General features: G+C 36.7%; 2 protein-coding genes across 2 annotated transcripts; one reads left to right on the top strand and one right to left on the bottom strand.

Annotated features, from left to right (window-relative positions):
- Positions 1-264: 264 nt before the first annotated feature.
- On the bottom strand, positions 265-817 carry LOC131642458 (uncharacterized). Its single transcript, XM_058912696.1, has 2 exons — positions 694-817; positions 265-618 (listed from the first exon to the last, which is right to left on the bottom strand). Exons 1-2 carry the CDS (start codon positions 778-780, stop codon positions 352-354), a joined length of 354 nt encoding a protein of 117 aa, XP_058768679.1. The 5' UTR covers positions 781-817; the 3' UTR covers positions 265-351.
- A 16,858-nt stretch (positions 818-17,675) lies between these two features.
- On the top strand, positions 17,676-21,213 carry LOC131642457 (shugoshin-1-like). Its single transcript, XM_058912695.1, has 9 exons — positions 17,676-17,959; positions 18,044-18,081; positions 18,282-18,390; positions 18,891-18,914; positions 19,014-19,082; positions 19,768-19,818; positions 19,927-20,017; positions 20,108-20,165; positions 20,763-21,213. The coding sequence occupies exons 1-9, from the start codon at positions 17,807-17,809 to the stop codon at positions 21,037-21,039; spliced, it is 870 nt and encodes a 289-aa protein (XP_058768678.1). The 5' UTR covers positions 17,676-17,806; the 3' UTR covers positions 21,040-21,213.
- The last annotated feature ends 503 nt before the right edge of the window (positions 21,214-21,716 follow it).

Here is a 21,716-nt window from a genome sequence, read left to right as displayed (position 1 = left end):
GCGTCGACCGATATCGAGGCACAAAAGCACCGCCTTTTTTTCCCGCTGGCTTCGGAGGACCAGTGGGTGGTACGGTACGAACTTGCTGCGTCACTTGTTGTGACTCCCGAGCGGATGCCTAAAAATCATATAAGTATTAGGTAAAATATAAAATCATGCAAATTTAGATTCAGATTAATTATGAACACTTTAAATGTACCTCTTTTAGTGATGCAACAGACTCCTCCTCCTGTAAAATCCCTTTACCCTTAACTGTGGGTTTTATAGGAGCAGTCTAAAATTAAAATGTAAAAAATAATTAATAAACGGTTTAGAATTGACATTCGAAAACTAAATGATTCATAATCGTTTTCAATATACCTCATCACTAATGGTAATGAGCTCCGAGGGCCATGCAACAAATGATCCTATTGCATCTCGCAGCAATGTCGTCTCTGAGACCATGTCAGGTACCGGTAGCATCGCATCATGATCTACTACAACATCCATCGATACTTTCAGGTGTCCATCCGGGAGCGGTCTATGGTGAAGTAAATCTCCAAAAGTGTTGTGCACTTTTCCCTTGCCAACTAGTCGATAATTCGGTTCCGATAAGTATAGTTGGCAAGATGAAATGCCCTAAACCAATAGTAAATATAAAGTCATTATCATTAATAAAATAGAACAATTTAAAAGGAAAAAAATTATAATTACCTCGGGAAATTTCCTTTGATAGTTGATACTAGCCTTATCACTAGTTTCTTTCACCGATGAAGTGTTGCACTTTTCTCTCATATACATCTCTTTATCTCTTTGCAATTCAGAGACTTGTGCTTGCAATTCCGCCAACTTTTGTAACACTTCTTCATTTGAAGGATTTCTTCTCCTAGGACTCTTGTAAAAAGAGGTACGGTACGAACTTGCTGCGTCACTTGTTGTGACTCCCGAGCGGATGCCTAAAAATCATATAAGTATTAGGTAAAATATAAAATCATGCAAATTTAGATTCAGATTAATTATGAACACTTTAAATGTACCTCTTTTAGTGATGCAACAGACTCCTCCTCCTGTAAAATCCCTTTACCCTTAACTGTGGGTTTTATAGGAGCAGTCTAAAATTAAAATGTAAAAAATAATTAATAAACGGTTTAGAATTGACATTCGAAAACTAAATGATTCATAATCGTTTTCAATATACCTCATCACTAATGGTAATGAGCTTCGAGGTCCATGCAACAAATGATCCTATTGCATCTCGCAGCAATGTCGTCTCTGAGACCATGTCAGGTACCGGTAGCATCGCATCATGATCTACTACAACATCCACCGATACTTTCAGGTGTCCATCCGGGAGCGGTCTATGGTGAAGTAAATCTCCCAAAGTGTTGTGCACTTTTCCCTTGCCAACTAGTCGATAATTCGGTTCCGATAAGTATAGTTGGCAAGATGAAATGCCCTAAACCAATAGTAAATATAAAGTCATTATCATTAATAAAATAGAACAATTTAAAAGGAAAAAAAATTATAATTACCTCGGGAAATTTCCTTTGATAGTTGATACTAGCCTTATCACTAGTTTCTTTCACCGATGAAGTGTTGCACTTTTCTCTCATATACATCTCTTTATCTCTTTGCAATTCAGAGACTTGTGCTTGCAATTCCGCCAACTTTTGCAACACTTCTTCATTTGAAGGATTTCTTCTCCTAGGACTCTTGTAAAAAGAGGTTGGAGTCACACCATGACCCTTACCCCTCACCCGACAGGGATACTCAGGAGCATCTAGTGCTCTACTAAGTACGCTCCCCTCACCGGTGGATGCCGATTGCGACAAGGTCTCCTGTAATTCATTTACATTAAAAAATCATTTATATATTAAAAAACATTTGATTTAATTAAAGACACAGTATTATACTTACACATTCAGTAAAAACTCTCTGAACTTCGGGATCGACAGCTTGACTCTTGCCCACACGAGCTTCCTTCCACAACACATGTACAGGAAGTGAGGTTTCCTCACTTTTAGACTCCTCTAACTATGCATTGACACAAATGATAAAATCGTCAAATAAAACACATTTAGACAATTAATTAAAATGCATTTCTATTTACTTACAAGTTTATCCTCTAAGCGTGCATATCCCATACGCCCTTTTTTGTATGGATACGCGGGTTTGGATGCTCTCGCACTATTCGTGGCACTCCTTTTCCGAAAATCTTCATCTCTTTGATTTACAAACTCAGCCCAATCTTTTTCACCAATGAAGATCTCATACTTTTTTGGCCGTCCCGGTGCCTCCTCAAGAAAGTTTCCATCTTTATCCTTAAGATAGGTGTTTGTCAAAAAGGCTTTCCACCCTCTATATCTTTTGCCGGCCAAACTAAGTATGTAGCGTTTACGATCATCTGGTATCTCAAAAGTCCTCTGCAAAAAAACATACGCATAGTGTGTTAGTATAAGTAATTTAAACAATTTATCGTCAAGATAATAACAACAATTAACCATATATGATATATACCTGAAGCTCGTCCCAAATTGCTTTTTTTTTTCCGCATCCAACTCTTCGCTTTTCAGATTCCATTTAGCTGTGGAGACCGGAATATGCATACGAACAAGTGTACCAATATACGTCTATGTCATTCCCTGGTTGTTTAGGCCCAGAAATTAGCATAGATAACATCATGTACTTACGCTTCATACATAGCCACGGAGGTAGGTTATAGATCATAAGAATCACAGGCCATGTGCTATGCGAGATACTTTGAATACCATGCGGGTTCATTCCATCAGTAGACAATGACAACCGAAGGTTTCTTGCTTCTTTTCCAAATTCAGGATAATCAGTATCAACTTTCATCCATTGTGGTGAGTCTGCCGGATGTCGCAACTTTCCATCAATAATTCTTTCATCTGCATGCCAAGTCAAGTGTCTTGAATCGGTCTCACTACGATACATGCGTCTAAATCTCGGAATTATAGGAAAATACCATAAGACTTTAGCAGGAGACAACTTTTTCTTATATCGAGGGGCACCACATTTAGGACACTCATTCAACGCTGCATACTCGTTTTGAAACAAAACGCAATCGTTTGGACATGCATGTATCTTATCATAGCTCATGCCAATAGAGGACAACATCTTTTTCGCTTCATACGTTCGATTGGGAAGAACATTATCCTCTGGTAGCATATCTTTCATAAGGGCTAATAACTCTGTGAAACTTTTATCCGACCATCCATTGTCCGCCTTTAAGTTGTACAACTTTAACACCGCAGACAATCTTGTGAATTTTGAACAACCATCATACAACGGTTTCTCTGCATCGCTTACCAACCTCTCAAACATTTTGGGACAATCCGCAAGATCTTCTTCAAGCGCTTCTGCAATCTCTTCGACTCGATCGCAATCGTATGTGTCTGTGCAATCGTCGTTTGAAGCATACTTCCTATTACAACTCGACTCAGCATTCCCGTTACTTTTCTCACCATGCATTGTCCAACATGTATAACTTCTATCAATTCCAAACCGTAGTAAATGGGATCCCAACTGTTTCCCGTCAACCTTACCCCCATAACAGCAACCCAAGCAAGGACACGGCATTCGAAGCGGGTCTTCGGAGTGCGCAACCGCAAACTCAGCGAATTCCCATACCCCTTTCTCGTACTCTTTCGACAATCGGTTTGAATTCATCCATGTCTTATCCATGTCTTAATTAAGCTAAACAAAAACGGTCAAACTTTCACTCTTCACAAGTAACCCCTATGGCGAATTCAATTCACAAAGTTAGTAAGTTCATCACTTAACGATTAACGAAATTGACATCAAGAATATTCCACATGTCGGAATAATGAGTATTACTTAATATAATCTAAAAGTTACAAAGTTAGTAAGTTCATCACTTAAAAATCAGAGAATATTCCACATGTCGGAATAATGAGTATTACACTCATGTCTTAATTAATTAAGCTAAACAAAAATAACTAATTATTAAGGAACAGAACGGTATAATGCGTTTCTGTCAAAACGCAAAGGATACACGGAATGAATCAGAAGCAATAAAACGCAGCATATTACTTTGGCGAGAGAGAACAATTAATTACCTGTATAGTAGAAAGCAACTTCTTGAATGAGATCAAACTTTCACTCTTCACAAGTAACCCCTATCTAGCAAAGATATTCCTAAAAAATATAAAATAAAAAACTTAATTGAAGAATATAAAAATTAGGTCATAATCCATAGCTTAAAAAAATCCCTAACCCTAACCCTAACTTATGTCAAATGCATTCAAATTCAAGTAAACTCACAAACTAACACAATTTATGGAAAAATTATTCAAGTAAACTCACAAACTAACACAATCCATAGCTTAAAAAAATCCCTAACCCTAACCCTAACGACGAAGAGCATTGGTGAACAAATTGTGTACCGACGATGTGTAACGGTTTCTCAATAATAATGCAGCCATTCATAAAAAATGATACTGTAAAAAAAAGAGCAATTACAAAGAAAAACTCATATAACAAGTTGCAACCGTGCATTGCAGAAAAACATGTTGATAAAAGATGTGGAAAAGAAAAATCAATGAATAAGATGAATGTAATAGATTATAATTTTGTACAAACGGTAATCAGATTAAATTGGATTGCAATTGCATAGATGCTAACAATTATGAAAGGAGATGCCATGGATCTATGTTTTCAATAGTGAGCTATACAAGAGAAGGAAAGGTAAGTTCTTAAAATAAGAAAAGAAAAATTGTCACGGTTTCTCTGGCCAGGGATGTGCATGGTTCTTAGACCAACCCAAATTGGACCAAATATTAGATTTGGTTTTAAAAAGTTCTAAAAGCAGTTTCTCTCAAAACCAACTATATCATAATCGGGTTTTTTTCTATCAACATAAACATTAAAGTAATGGAATTAAAACTATCCGGCACAGTATCATAAAAGTGAATTTCTCACAAATTAATAGATTTGAGCATGTAATGCAAACTTCAAATATCAAAGATTGTTCATTAACAGTAAGATATTTGACAGAAAAATTGGTCATCTAGAAGAAACCACTGGCTGCATTAGTGAAGTATAGGAATGTGCAATTTTATTTATATAATAATACAATCAAAGAGATAAAAATCAACATAAAAAAAAAGTACATCTCAGTGGAAAAAACTAGTTTTTGTAAAATCTTTATTCTCTAGAACAATCTAAAACCTTAGCAGCAGTAAAATTCCATTCTGAACTACAACTAAGATGCATATACAGCAAGCACAAACATATTTTTTTCTTAATTTCAAATAACATGAAGCAAACTAAACACTTTGAAATATACAACTTCAGAACATTACAAGATTCAACAAGTGGTCAACAATTTTTTATTTTTGCAATTGACAAGTAAAACCCAGTATTGATTAATCTAGTTATGTATCGGAAAGGAAAATTTAAGGGAGAAAAATGTATGCAATTTCTAATAAAGATAAATCTAGATAAGAAATGTTACATGAACAAAAAGAACACGAAACCCAGATGCGAAGAGAATACCTGAGAAGAATACTGAGTGAGAAGAGCGAGTTCGGAAGCCCAGAGTGAGAAGAACGAGTTCAGAAGCCCAGAGTGAGAAGAGCAAGTTCGGAAGCCCTAATCAGAAGGAGAAAGCGAACGATGGAAACGATTTGAATTCGATTTTCAGATGAAACAATTTTCTGAGTTTTCTGAGTTCAAAGATTTTTAGTTTTCTGTGGGCAGCAATGAAGAAATTAGGGATTTGGAAACGATGAAGCGCGTTTAGTATAATTTTTTTAAAAAATTTTAATTTTAAAAAGGGTATGACAGCGCTTTTGAAAAGCGCTTTCGTAACTAAGGCTATACCAGCGCTTTTTAGGATAAAAGCGCTCTTGTACCCCACCCCCTATAAGAGCGCTTTTGAAAGCGCTTTCATAAGCCCCCTATAAGAGCGCTTTCAGAAAGCGCTTTCGTACCACCCCACTATAAGAGCGCTTTTTGAAAGCGCTTTCGTACCCCAGCCTATAAGAGCGCTTTTTTAGCGTGTTTTTTTATTTTGTTTTTAGCGCAACCTATACCAGCGCTTTTTGCTAAAAGCGCTTTAGTAGGGGTGCTGCTAAAAGACAAAATTGGTATAGTGAGGAATGGAATCCGCTTAGGATAGTAAAATTATAATAATCGATGATTGGTAGGAACTGAATCGGTAGATTGGCTTATCCCATAATCACTTATTTTCAAAACAGCTTATTTTCAGAATCACTTATTTTAAGCATTTTTTTCTGTAATTCGAAACTGAACCAACTCCCCCCCCAAATTCGATTTTACATTGGTTAATAAGAATAGGAATCCTTGAGAGACGATACTCGAGTTACCGTTACCGTCGTTACTACAGTTTTACAAATTAACTCGTTTTTGACCCGCGTGCGACAGCGGATCAAATTGGCGCCGTTGCCGGGGATTCTTGTGAATATTAACTGATTTTAGAGTCTTAGATTTATTGTTTGTGCGTTTAGGCCGTAGTTTCCTCACGGTTTTGGTCAGTCCGCGTTTAGAATCGGAAAAAAAAATCAGTTTTTGCAAAAAATTGTATTCGATTGTAAACTGTTTTTGCCTACTGGAAGTAGAAAAATCGTGCGATCAATACTCCCTTACTCTAAAAAGGTAAGGGAATTCGACCCCAAAATCGCCAAATTCATCGTTTTTCTATTTTTAATGATTTATTTTCTGTTTTCATAGAGTCGAAAAATTCCGAAAAAAATTTCAAAATTTTATTTTTACGTCATTAGATTATTTTTGGTGTCAGTTTATTTTTTTGAATTATTTTTAATCGATTTGCTTCATTGTGTTGTTTTAGGGACATAGTTGGCATTTTCACGATTGTTGCTGCATTGTTGTGCACTAGTCCTGGCTACTAGGTCTTCCTGTCCTGAACTTGTTGCTTTTGATCCTGAGGTAGAGAGAACCTTGCACACACTTCGTAGAGCAGGCCAGGCTAGCAATAGTTCACCTTCACCGACCATAGCTGAGTCTGATTCTGAGTCTGATTATTTGCATAATTTGTTTGATTCTGATTCTGAATTTGCTTTTGAAATGGCTGAAAATAGAACTCTAAGGCAACTTGCAGCCCCTGATGTTAATTATAATGGCTTGTGTATTGAATATGATGCTGTTGCTGTTCCTTTTGAATTAAAATCGGGTTTAATACACTTGTTGCCAAAGTTTAATGGTCTTGTAGGTGAGGATCCACACAAACATTTGAAGGAATTCCAGGTGGTGTGCTCTACACCATTGAAGCCTGAAGGGATCACTGAAGATCATATCAAACTTCGTGCTTTTCCTTTTTCTTTGCAGGGTGCAGCGAAGGACTGGATATATGATCTCGAACCGAATTCAATCACAAGCTGGAATGCTCTAAAGAGAGTGTTTTTGGAGCGATATTTTCCTGCATCTAGAGCTGCTTCAATCCGAAAAGAGATTTGTGGTATTAGACAAGATAACGAGTCATTGGCTGAGTACTGGGATAGGTTCAAGAAGTTAGTTTCAAGCTGTCCTCAACATCAGATTACCGAACAACTTCTCATTCAGTACTTTTACGAGGGGTTGTTACCTATGGATAGAAACATTCTTGATGCTGCTAGTGGTGGAGCACTTGTTGACAAAACTCCAGCTGCTGCCAGAGCCCTCATTGAAAATATGTCCTTAAATTCCCAGCAGTTCACCACTCGAACCAATTCTGTCCAGACCTAGGGTGTACATCAAATTCAAGGTTCCTCGAACAGAGCTTTAGAAACCAGACTTGATGAGCTGACCGCTTTAGTTAAACAACTTGCAGTAGCGAAACCTCAAACAGCAACTGTATGTGGCATTTGTACAGCTCATGATCACCCCACTGATACTTGTCCTCTTCTGAAAGATGATACTGTTACCGAGCTGCCTCAAGCTTATGCAGCCAACCTTTACAACCAGAACAGGTACAACAACACCCCTGACTTGTCTACCAACAAATATCACCCCAATTGGAGGAATCATCCCAACCTCCGATATGGAAATCAGCAGCCTTCCCAACAACAGCTCACCGTTCCATTACCTCAGCCACATCACACCCCTCCAGCTACTACTTCCGGACCATCCTTGGAAGATCTTGTTAAGCAAATGGCCGTGAACAAACTTCAGTTTCAACAAAGAACCGACACTAGCATTCAGACCTTGACCACACAGATGGGACAACTTACTACTCAAATAAATAATATGCAAGCTCAAGGTTCAAACCAACTTCCAGCACAAACTGTTGTCAATCCGAATGGTAATGCTAATGTGAGTGCTATTTCTTTGCGATCTGGAAAAGTTACAGAAACAGCCCCTGAAAAGAATAAAAAATTCATTGAGGTAACTTCTGAACTTTCTCCATCTGAACCTTCTCCAGCTGAGCTTTCTTCTCCTTCTTCTGTTGTGGTCGGAACTGAAAAAAATAAAGAAAAGGATTATGTGCCACCAGTTCCTTTCCCACATAGAGTTCTGAAAAATAAAAGAATTGAGGAGGGAGACAAAGAAAAAGAAATTCTGGATATGTTTAGGAAAGTAACGGTAAACATTCCGCTTCTTGATGTGATTAAGCAAGTTCCAAGGTATGCAAAGTTTCTGAAGGATCTCTGTACAAACAAGAGAAAATTGAAAGGAAGTGACAGAGTCAACTTGGGAAGAAGCATCTCTGCTTTCATTCAGCCCGAACAAAGTGTTTCGGCCATCTCTCAGGTCTTGCCACAAAAGTGCAAGGACCCGGGAACTTTTACTATTCCTTGTACCACCGGGGATAAGAAATTTGATAATTGTTTGCTTGATTTAGGAGCGGGCATTAATGTTATGCCTACTTCTATTTATAATAACCTTTGCCTTGGTCCCATGCAGCATACAGGTTTAATCGTTCAACTGGCGAACAGGAGCAATGCACGTCCTACCGGCATAGTGGAAGACGTCCTCATTCAAGTTAACGATTTAATTTTTCCTGCAGATTTCTACATTCTGGACATGGAAGGAGAAACTAAGTCAAGCAGAGCTCCCATCATCTTAGGCAGACCTTTCATGAAAACGGCGAAGACAAAAGTTGATGTTGATGATGGAACCATGTCCATGGAATTTGGTGACATCGTCGCAAAATTTAATATCTTTGATGCCATGAAACACCCCGTGGAGGAGCATTCGGTTTTTAACATTGAGTTGATTTCTGAATTAGTTGATGAGAGTTGTTCTGAATTATTTGCACTTGATTTTCCATCTCTCTCTGATTTTGATGATAATTATTCATGTCCTGACTGCACTGACACTAATGTTTGTGTTCTTTGTGCTGAGATTGATGCTTCCTTGCAGCCTGATACATTTCCTACAGGTGAAGTTTTTACCGATGAGGTTGTTTTTACCGTGGATGCTCTTAACATCCCGGCTGCCCCAAGCCTTCCATCCATCATTCAGCCCCCGTCCTTAGAGCTAAAAGAGCTCCCTGGGAACCTGAAATATGCTTACTTGGAGCATAATGAAAAACTTCCTGTTATTATCTCTTCTAACCTTGATTTCAATCAAGAGGACAGACTTTTGCAGGTATTGAAGAAGCACAAGAAAGCAATCGGGTGGACATTAGCCGACCTTCCAGGTATTAGTCCTTCGATGTGCATGCACAGGATTTTACTTGAGGATGGAGCGAAAACAGTAAGGCAGCCCCAAAGGAGGCTTAATCCTTTGATTCTTGATGTTGTAAAGAAAGAGGTAACCAAACTCTTGCAAGCAGGTATCATTTATCCTATCTCTGACAGTAAGTGGGTAAGTCCAGTGCAGGTTGTACCTAAGAAATCTGGACTCACAGTGGTAAAAAATGAAAAGAATGAACTTGTTCCCACTAGAGTCCAGAACAGCTGGAGAGTTTGTATTGATTACAGGAGACTGAACCAGGCTACTAGAAAGGATCACTTTCCTTTGCCGTTGATTGACCAGATGCTTGAACGGCTAGCTGGTAAATCACATTATTGTTTTCTTGATGGTTTTTCAGGTTACTTTCAGATTCATATTGCACCTGAAGATCAAGAAAAGACCACTTTCACGTGCCCATTCGGTACATTTGCTTACAGGAAGATGCCTTTTGGCCTTTGCAATGCTCCTGGCACTTTCCAACGATGCATGATGAGTATTTTCTCTGATTTTATTGAAAATTGCATGGAAGTGTTTATGGATGACTTTACTGTTTATGGTTCTTCTTTTGATGCATGCTTGAACAGTTTAAACTTGATTTTAGAAAGATGCATCGAGACTAACCTTGTGTTGAATTATGAAAAGTGTCATTTTATGGTTGAGCAGGGAATTGTTCTTGGTCACATTATTTCTGAAAAAGGAATTTCTGTTGACCCTGCTAAGATTGATGTGATTTCTACACTGCCTTACCCTTCTTGCATTCGCGAGATTCGTTCTTTTCTTGGTCATGCAGGTTTTTACAGGCTTTTCATCAAGGATTTCAGCAAGATAGCTCTTCCGCTGTCGAACTTGTTGAAGAATGACGTCACTTTCGAGTTTGATGACAAATGCAAACAAGCGTTTGACTTCTTGAAGAAAGCATTGACCTCCGCTCCCATCATTCAGCCCCCTGACTGGACACTTCCTTTTGAGCTTATGTGTGATGCTTCGAATTATGCTGTTGGGGCTGTCCTTGCACAAAGGGTTGACAAGGCTGCCCATGTTATTTACTATGCTTCTAGGACTTTAGATTCTGCACAGTCAAATTACACTACCACTGAAAAAGAACTGCTAGCTATTGTTTTTGCTCTTGACAAATTCAGATCTTATTTGCTAGGTTCCAAGGTTGTTGTTTTTACTGACCATGCAGCTTTAAAGTACTTGCTGAAGAAGCCGGACGCGAAACCAAGATTGATTCGGTGGATGTTGCTGCTCCAAGAGTTTAATGTTGACATTAAAGACAAAAGTGGAGCTGAGAACTTAGTGGCTGACCATTTGAGCAGGATAGAGAGAGATGAAGATCCTTTTCCTATTAAGGATGACTTTCCTGATGAGCAGCTGTTTCTTTTGCATGGGATTACACCTTGGTTTGCTGACATTGTTAATTTTCTTGTTGCTGGTGTTTTTCCTACAGGTGCATCTAGATCACAGGTTCACAAGCTCAAAAGTGATTCCAAATATTATGTTTGGGATGATCCATATCTATGGAAGTTTGGTAGTGATCAGGTAATCAGGAGATGTGTCCCCGACAATGAGATTGAATCTATTTTGAAATTTTCTCATGCATCTCAAGTCGGCGGACATTTCGGTCCTCAAAGGACTGCGAGAAAAGTCCTTGATTCAGGCTTCTACTGGCTAACTATTTTTAAGGATTCTTTTGAGATTTATCGCACTTGTAAAGAGTGCCAGATAGCAGGTACCAACATCACTCGCAGGAGTGAAATGCCTCAGCAGCCTATGCTTTTCTGTGAGGTATTTGATGTATGGGGAATTGATTTCATGGGTCCTTTTCCTGTATCATTTGGTTTCCTTTACATTTTACTTGCTGTTGATTATGTTTCAAAGTGGGTGGAAGCTATCCCCACTAGGACTAATGATTCTCGAGTTGTTGCAGATTTTGTCAGGTCTAATATCTTTTGCAGGTTTGGAATACCGCGAGCTATCATAAGTGACCAAGGCACTCATTTCTGTAACCGCGCCATGGAAGCTTTACTCCGGAAGTATGGAGTTGTGCACAGAGTCTCTACTGCATATCACCCACAGACTAATGGGCAGGCTGAGATCTCAAACAGGGAGATCAAACAGGTTTTAGAGAAAATGGTGCAGCCAAACAGGAAAGACTGGAGTCGTCGTCTAGAAGACGCACTTTGGGCTCAAAGAACAGCTTTCAAGACACCCATTGGGATGTCTCCTTATCGACTTGTTTTTGGTAAGGCGTGTCATCTTCCTGTTGAGATAGAACACCGTGCTTTTTGGGCGGTGAAGAGTTGTAATTTGGAGATGCAACAAGCAGGTATTGAAAGAAAACTCCAATTGCAACAGTTGGAAGAGCTTAGATTAGAGGCTTATGAGAGCTCTAGGATTTATAAAGAAAAAACTAAGCACTTCCATGATAAAATGATTTCTAGGAAGGAATTTTCTGTGGGCCAACAAGTTTTACTGTTTAACTCCCGCCTTAAGCTAATGGCTGGGAAACTTCGATCCAAATGGATTGGCCCCTTTGTTGTTACTAATGTTTTCCCTCATGTTGCAGTAGAAATAAAAAGTGCAGGTACTGACAAAGTCTTCAAGGTTAACGGGCAGCGGCTGAAGTTATTCCATGAAAGTTCGGTGCCTGAAAATGTCAGCATAGAGGAGCTTTCTTTAGAAGCACCTGACTACACTGCAACTTGATCAGGGAGTCCTTCTTTCCTTCTCTCTACTTTATTAGTAATGTCCTTTCATTGAGGACAATGCTTAGTTTAAGTGTGGGGGAGGAAATCGTGTGTTTTATTTGTTTTTTGTTTGTTAGTATTTTGTTTAATTTCAATAAAAAAATGCATCTTCTTGAAAGTTTTAGGCTACACACTGATTTGAGTCGGGTTTGCAGAGACTTGGGAAAAATTCACAAGATCGGTATCGTTCTAACACCGTAAGTCTCCTGCATACGGAAATCGATTTGAATTTGTTATTATGTTTTAGCCTTAATTTCTCATTCTTTGACAGCTCTTGAGTAGTTTATTTCAGCAGTCGGCACCATCTCTCACACTTTACGCAGGAAGCCGATGAATATAAGTGAATGTTCCGAAAAGAAAAGAAAAAAAAAGAGAAAAGAAAAAGGTAATACACCTTCTAAGTTTGGTGACCCTCACCCGGTCACTTAACCCAACGGTTGTGTAATCTTCAAAAAAAAAGTTTTCAAAACTCTTTGTTAGTTGGTTCAGCGGTTTCTGGTGCTGAACTTGGTAGGGAGGATTACGGTCCGATCCCCCGCAACTACATCTGAGTAAGCAAAGGGTTATGCCACGCAAGTACCGGAACCCCGTGCAAAAGGATCAGAGTCACTAACCGGTTGTCCTGCTATAAGTGTGTGGAGATAACGGGCTTAATGTGATTGCGCCTGAATGAGAAAGAGCAAAAAGGATGAGTAAGTTAGGCTATGGTATAATAATATGATTTGAATTGGTTTGTGTATTTAGGAGCCTTATGTCTGCATATCTGTGGTTAGTGTTCTTACGATGTCCTTAGTGTGCAAGATTAGTACCTGTCGATGCAAACTTAACCGAAGAAGATTTGTAGCCTAGGATGAGTAACTGTTGATGTATTTCTGCTTTCTTTTCATTTTGCTCGGAGTGCAAAAGTTCAAGTGTGGGGGAATTTGATCAGTGCATTTTGATGCACATTCTTCCATGTTTGTACTCAAGCATTTATTCGGTTTGTTTTATTTATTTTTATGTTTTAATATGTTTTAATATTTTATTTTATTTTTGCACTTAATTGTTTTTCGTTTTAATTTTTCAGCAATAACAGTTTGCACGGAAACGATCATATCTGGAGTTCCAGGAGTCCGATTGAGGCGTTCTAATAATCGCCGGAAAGCTAAGAGAAAGAGCTACAATTCTTATGTTTGAGTCAAAGTCAGAATCGGACTGTAGAAGGGCCAGAATATGCGTTGAAGTTGCTGCACTAGCTTTAGTTAAGTTTCGGGTTAATTGGTTTTGGGCCTGGGTCGTATGTTTGACCCAGTTGGGTTGTAAAACAGGTTGTAATCTTTCCCCTTAGGGTAGCAGCCGCGGTACTGTTCAGAATCATCTCCCATTCACGAAAAAACAAGGCTTGTACGAATTGATCCATGGCGAACTAATCCTTTCGAGTTAATCTTCCGTATTCAGGTTCCAAAACTATGAGATTAATATAATTTTGCATTATAATTCCAAATCCTTCAATTCTACTTTGTGTTTATCATTTGCTTAATCTGATTATTCGTAGAGTAGATTGTTTGGTTCGATTGATTTATGCTTTCCAATTTATTTGCGGTTTATCGTTGCTTAATCGTTAATCCGCTGTATGCTTAACCGAATGCTTAATTCGGCAAACGGGAAATATGATTCTGATAATGTTGTCGCGCTTGTTGATTGATGTTATAATCGAACAGGAATGGAATCCGCTTAGGATAGTAAAATTATAATAATCGATGATTGGTAGGAACTGAATCGGTAGATTGGCTTATCCCATAATCACTTATTTTCAAAACAGCTTATTTTCAGAATCACTTATTTTAAGCATTTTTTTCTGTAATTCGAAACTGAACCAACTCCCCCCCCCAAATTTGATTTTACATTGGTTAATAAGAATAGGAATCCTTGAGAGACGATACTCGAGTTACCGTTACCGTCGTTACTACAGTTTTACAAATTAACTCGTTTTTGACCCGCGTGCGACAGCGGATCAATTTCGCAGCAAGAGCTTCAACTCCTTTCGCAGCAATGGTTGCGCTATGTGTATCGTCAGTTCCTTTTTCCGTTTCCTTCACAATTTTTGTATCGACCTGCGGTGCCTCCAACTCTTCCTCATTCGTAACCAGCGGTGATTCCGGCTATGAAGGTCTCGATCTGGGTGGTCTCCCTCGTCCCCGTCCTCTCCCTTTCTTGAAAGCCATCTCTTATAAGAGTTTCAATCATTCTTTTATTTGCAAGCACCCCAACATGAATTTCACAAAGTATCTTATATGCAACAAGGTGGAAGGGTACAACGAAAAATACTTTATCCTTGGAGTAATATTCAAAACATAGGTTAAAATCTGAAAATTTATTTATGAAAAAAAAGTGTAAGAAAGTGCAAATTTGGGAATCTCTTTTTGATTTATCTTTATGTTGGGATTTGAAAGATTAAATCGTTTCACCTTTTCTTTGGAGTTAGGTAAAATTTTAGTTTTCCTGTCATAGGCAAATGAACAAGTTTGGGGGTTGCTCTTGAAAGTGAGCAAAGTTTAAGTTTGGGGTTAGTGGTCAAGATTCAAAATATTCAATAACAAAAAAAGTTAAAACTGCTTCTTCAAAAAAAAAAAGAGAAAACATAAAAAAGAAACAATAAAGACCACAAAAAGCATAAATCTCTAATCCCAATTAGAAGGAAAATATTTGGTATGATAATTAAAGGAGAACTAGGAACCTAATTCCAAAGGTTTAAACATATTTTTCCAAAAATCTACTACCCATCCTAAGCCACGTTACATCCGAAAAAGCCCTCAAATGTGTGTGTGTGTTTTGATTACTTTGATAAATTTTGTTAGAATATGATCAAACTCAGTATAAGCAGGTTTGCATGTTAATTGAGAGATCATCCTGTCAATTGAGTGAATTATAGTGAGAGAGAGAGAGACATGTCGAGTACTTGCTAAAGTAGAGGATTTTTTTCATTTTGCCAGATTGCAGTTAGGAGCTAGAAAGGCAATCAGGTAAAAATACTATATGGTGATATTCAATTGTTACTGTTGTGGTTTGTGTTTCCGTTTGGAATTTTCAGTTGTATGCAAGTTACTTGAGGACAAGCAACATATTAAGTTTGGGATTGTGATGACACTCTGTCATTGCATATATTTTTTGAAGAAACAGAGAAAAACGAGTTAAAGAGCACTAAATTTGATGAGGATTAGTTAATGAAGGAAGAAAAAATGATCAAGTATGAAGAAATAGGGACTTGGAGAAATTTGATAAAAAGAGAGCAAACGTGTACAAGCTACTGTATTAATCATGCCACCATCGCGCGCTATCGCGTGCGTGTTTGATATGCTAATGTTGCATCACGTGCGCGATGCAGGCTATCCCGCCCGTGATGGATCCTTTTTCTGGGCAATTTCCGACACAATCTGACTGATTCAGAAGGCTTTAAAAGGGGACTTTGATACTTTTCGGGGGTTCTGCGATTTTACACTGCAAGTGACTATTTACAACACCAGAAGGCATATTTGGAACGCATTTGAAGCCATTGGAGACGAGTTATTCAAAGAATCTCTTATGCAAACCTCTTATTTTTATTTGGTAATGTAATTTTTATTATGAGTAGCTATATCTCTCATAGGTTAGATTTTGTTTGATGAATCTATTTTAATACTGTTGGGACATATTTTTGATCTGTTATTGCATAAATAATTCGAGTTATAATTCTATTTAATTGCACCTTGTTCTTAATGCTTTTTATGTGAGATAGTCTTTTAATCTGATTTGGGCGCACAGAGAATACTGACCATTAGTTTATGCTTTGGACCTAGGGCAATTGTTGTGCTTACACCGGTTGAATATGGATATGAGACCTCGAGCAGTGGCTTAGGAACTAACGTTATATTGCATCGCCTAATATTGCTTACACTGATGGACTAGGGATAAAAAACTCTGAGCATAGATTAGTGAGCTATACATAAAGGGATCAGGTATAACGATTTTGTTAATTCACCGTGGAATTATATCAACTATATCATTTATGTAATACATCGAACATCAATAGTAGAGAAATAGAGGATTCTATACAAAACCACCACTTTCGTATTATTGACATAATACTTTAATTTCTTTTTCGCATTAAAATTCGAAAAACTTCCCATTTAGTATTTTTTTTAAACATTGCACAATTATTGTCTTGTTAAATAGCATTTCACGTGACTTCAATGTTTTTATTACTTTGACATTATCGATACACTATCCGAGAAGTCATTAATCAATAATGTTCATGACTTCTCTGACAACAGTATCGAAGGACGTCACTAGAACCATAAATGAAGTAAACAATAATGACAACTTGAGAAAAAGTAATAGTAAAATGAGTAAACAATAATCACTCCTCCCTGAAAATTCTATTTTTCTATTCCTTACTATTTGCATCAAGTTGTAAGCAAGTCTCAATATATCAAAGCCTTTTTTAGTGGGGCGATGCCCCTAGGATCGACCATCACCTTGCACTTGTCACTGAGATATGCTTATTTGTAGATGTACGTCCCAAAAAGTGAGGATAAAGTGAGCTCGTGACCACCACTAGGGAAACCTTTCCTCACACCGTGGTCGATAAGAAAACTCAACCTCTTAGAGTTAAAATAGAGCTTGAAAGAATCGTCATCAGATGTAATGGCCTAGGGGTGGCAAAATGGATGGATTGGATGGATATAAATTGGATTTTAATAGATGGATCATTTTACAATAATTTCCGAAAGACCATTTTTTATTAATTTTTTTAAAATAATTTAATAAATTCAAAGTATTAGGTAAAAATAAACTATTGGATCATTAAAATATGTTATGAATCGAATTCATCTATCTATGTAAATGAATGAATTTAATCTAATTAACTAACTTATTTTATTTTTTATATGATGGATGAATTGAATAAATTTTTGTGTGGATGGATTGAATAAATTTTCTCTTAATGGATTCAATTGCCACCCCTCCTCCATTCTTTTATTTGCAAGCACCCAACACGAATCTCACAAAGTATCTTATATGCAACAAGGTGGAGAGGTACAGGAAAAATACTCTATCCTTGGAGTAATATTTAAAACATAGGTTAAAATTGAAAATTTATTTATGAAAAAAAAAAAAACGTACAAGAAAGTGAAAATTTGGGAATCTCTTTTTAATTTATCTTATGGTAGGAATTCTAAAGCGTTGGAAAAATATTTGAAAATCATATTCTAGCGACACAACGGTAACTTCTCTTTTTCTTTTCTTTCCATTCCTTTTCCTTTCTTCTCTTTTCTTTTCCCTTGCTTCTTCCACACTCATTCCATCTCTTTCCATATCTCATTCTTATTACGTTCTGAACCAAATCGTTCGTATTTCGCACTCTCTGCAACAACAGAGTCATCATGCAAACAGAAAATCACAAAATGCCGAAGAAATCGATCGGAAAATTAATGCGAAGAAGGCTTTCGGATATCACAAATTCTTCTCATTCTCAACAAGAAAACAATAACAATACACTCACTATTGATAATAATTGCATTCAACAACCGCTAAAGGTAACCTAAATTACTCTTTTCTTCTTCTTCAAGTAATTTACTTTTAATCGTTTATAGTTTTTTTGTTGTTGAATTCTGTTACAGGAAAGAGCGAATTTGATCAACCTCCTTGCAGACAGAAAGTATCCTTTAATTTAAATACTCATGATCATAATGATGATTAGGGATTTTGATGATTTTGGTTTTTGAATTGAAATTGTGGAAAATGTAAGTTTAATTGTGATTTATGGAATTGAAAAGCTTGTTAAAATTTCAGGAAGTGATTAATTTTGGTTTGGTTGGGAGAAAGTGGTTTTTGTTTTCCTTGATTTGGTTTGAATAGTAAAGTGATAGAAAGGAGTGGAGCTGAATTGCAGAGATTGAGAAGCGATATGAAGAAGCTTCAAATGCAAAACTGGAATCTTGCTCAGTCTAATAGTCTCATGTTAGCAGTAAGTCTCTTCATCGTCCATTTTCATAATTCATAACCAATTTCTGGTTAGTGATTATGAAGCAGTGAAGCACAGACACCGACACCGGACACGACTACGCACTGGCACGTCGATACCAGTGATAATTAAAAAATTTAATAAATTGAACATAATCATAAGTGTTAGTGTCTGACACTGATCTGGACACAGACACACCATTTTTCAGAGGTCTTGATGCTACAGAGTTATTTAATAATTGGTTTTTTAGTTTTTACCATGGTCCTATAACTTACAAAATTGCATGTTTTAGTCCTCTTTAGTGATTAAAAACATATAGTTTTGTAAATTATAGACTAAAAGATGGGTGTAGATTTGAGAATTCTATTAGGGGCTTTGGACTAAGCAGTAGTAATAGCGATAGTTGACGGACTGAATTGGAGTTTACTTGATTATTGTTCAATATCATATTGACTTTGAGGGCGATGATAGTGATTTTGTGTTTCTTATGGTTAATTTTGCAGGAACTTAACTTGGGGAGGGATAAGGTGAGTTAATTTATCAGGACTTCTGTCTTTTTTGTTCATGAACTTGAAATGCTTGTCTTATTGAAGCTTTGTTTTAATTTGATGGTACCTGTGTTTCAGATAAAAACACTGCAACATGAAATTTTGTGGAGGGCTGCTTTGATTAATGGAAAGGCCTTCGAGATACAGGTATGTTTTTAAGCCTGATTCTCAATTACTAAGCCCATGTTTGGTTGAGCTGGGTATACTGTATACATGGTTTTGAGTGGAGTATCCTATAATGAAACAAATGGACACTAAATGTATGTTTGGTTCCACTTTTGAAAGAAATAAAAAATGATTTTGGAGGTGTATAATTAATTTTAACATATTTGGTTCCTCTAAAGGAGAGTTTATTTTGCTTCAAGAATTGATTCTACTCGAAAATAGGATTTGTAGCTTCTGAATCTAAACATGATTTTTGCACCAAAATTTACGTTTCTATTTACTTGTGCATGAATGTATCCAAACATTAATCACTTTATCTTTAATTCACATTTAAACATAATCAATTTTTAGAATCAACTTTATGTTTCTAGAATCATTTTTGTTATCTCTTGGCATAAATATTCATGTCCTTTTTTTATTGCTGCACTGCATGGAAACATCAAGTACTGATAGCAGCATACCTTTTTTTTATTCCTTCTTTATGGAAAGATTAATACCGCCAAGTTATTTTAAATTATGATTCAGTAGCTATTGTGAATGTGTATATCCTCAACTTAAAACTTTATCCTTTTCACTCTTTGTGTTCTAATTAAGTTTTCGTCTAGCTCCACAATGTTCTATACAGGCCTAAAATAGTGGTCCCTCTTCTAACAAATGGTTTTGGCAGGAAAAAGAGGAGATTGACTCTGAGAAGAATGCGTCGTTATCACAGTTACAGGTGCCTGATCTTTAAACCGTTCATTTATTTTTATCGTATTGATGAAGGCATTGATGAATGCTGTTCCTCATTCTATCTTTCTTTGTTGTATATTTTGATTGGCTCAAGGAAGGAGATGAAAAAGAAGTACTGCAGTCCCCTAGAACTAGCAATGACGAAAAACAATGTTGTTTGACCAGGAGACGCATAAGGAGTAAATGTAAGTGTTAGGACTTAGCCTCTTTGTTGACATATTGTACTTACATTTTCTTCTTAGTTCTGTTTATAAATCTGTTATGGAATTTTACAGCGACCTGTTCTTCTAACGTTGCCACAAAAAATACAAGCAAAGAAAAGGGTAAAGACAGGTTAGTTCTCATGCTCATTAGATACCAAAGCTCATTGAACAATGCATCCATCTAAATTTAGTTTTGACGAGTGCTAGAAATTAATTACATCAATGAGATTCCAAAGTTCGAAAAAGATAAATTATGAGAATTAGCAAATGCATCCCTAAAATTGGAGCATGTAATCACATAAGCCCATCCGTTAACTTCTATTGTTAGAGGTTATAAAGTGACACGCCAAACGGACGGGGTAGCCTTCCACGCGAATCCCTTGCCAATGTCACATGACTCACATCAGAAGCTATTAATTCGTAAGAGTAATTTGTAAGGTAAAAATTATTTAATGGATTGCATAAGTTTATGATGATGTAGTATCTAAGTGGAAGGTCACATGTTCATTTAACATTTTATGATGTCATCATAGCATTTAACCTTAGAAGTTAATAGAGGGATCATTTTGATCGACACAATACAATTTCATGAATGTATTTACTAATTCATAAAATTCAATAACTATTTTGATCGATGTTAACAATTTGGAGTAACATTTTTTTTGCATATTGGCTCAAAATTGTCAATGTAATAACTAATAAGTTCCCCATTTTCACTGGTACGCAGAAGACGTTTGAGGAGACATTCTGCTACGTCAAAAGTCCATCAACTCGAACCTTTAGAAAATTTATTTGAGATAGAGGATGCTCAATACGCTATCACTCAATCTGGATCTTCTATCAAACTAAATACTTCCTCTGTAAAACCTGAAAGAGGAGTAAGTTCTGATTTAAGAAAGGAAGCTCCAAGGCACTCTTTTGGAAGACCCATGCGAAGGGCAGCTGAGAAGGTTCCATCTTACAAAGAGATTCCTCTAAATGTCAAGATGAGAAGGCTAGCATAAACCAAATATAGGAGGAGGACTATATAGCCTTGCTTCAGTCATTTCTCATTTTGTAACTTATGTCTTTCATTCATTTAGTTTTTATACACCTTTTTTATGAAATGAAAATAGTGGACAATTTAGAAAGTATTAATTTTCATGGTTTGGTTTATGTTATGAAAGTGGACACTTTAGGTAAATACTAATTTTTATGATTTGATTTATGTTATCTTCATCTGCAATTATATGTCCTTTTTGTTTCCATCCACAATCAGTTTTAGGAGACCAAACAAATGGATGGGAATTCAAGAAGGGAGGAACTTTGCCTATTCTTAACATGACCTCACATGTACATATCTAGAAAATATTAAATTGTGTCATCTAAAAGTATATTTCCAATAATGTGTGTTTTTTCTAGAAATATGGGAGGTGAAGAAGGTTCTCTCTGCATAAATAGAAGATAATCACAGGCCTAATGTTAAACACACCCTATCTTATCAATTATCATAACAAAAAGGTTTGATGTATGTTTGGAGTTGTGGTAGGTTTGATAAATTCACATTAATTTGTTGAAGTCTAAAGTGCAGTTTATACAAAATTACAATAATTCAATGTAATTTTTTTTTATCAAATTCACCTTCAATCTAAATATACCCTTAATATTAGTTATGATTAATGAAGTATTAGATTTCGATGCG

This window comes from Vicia villosa, unplaced genomic scaffold, assembly GCF_029867415.1.
Source record: "Vicia villosa cultivar HV-30 ecotype Madison, WI unplaced genomic scaffold, Vvil1.0 ctg.005052F_1_1, whole genome shotgun sequence".
In the NCBI taxonomy this organism is placed as follows: Eukaryota; Viridiplantae; Streptophyta; class Magnoliopsida; order Fabales; family Fabaceae; genus Vicia; species Vicia villosa.
Note: the sequence above shows the minus strand (reverse complement) of the source record. Positions and strands in the feature narration are given on the sequence as shown.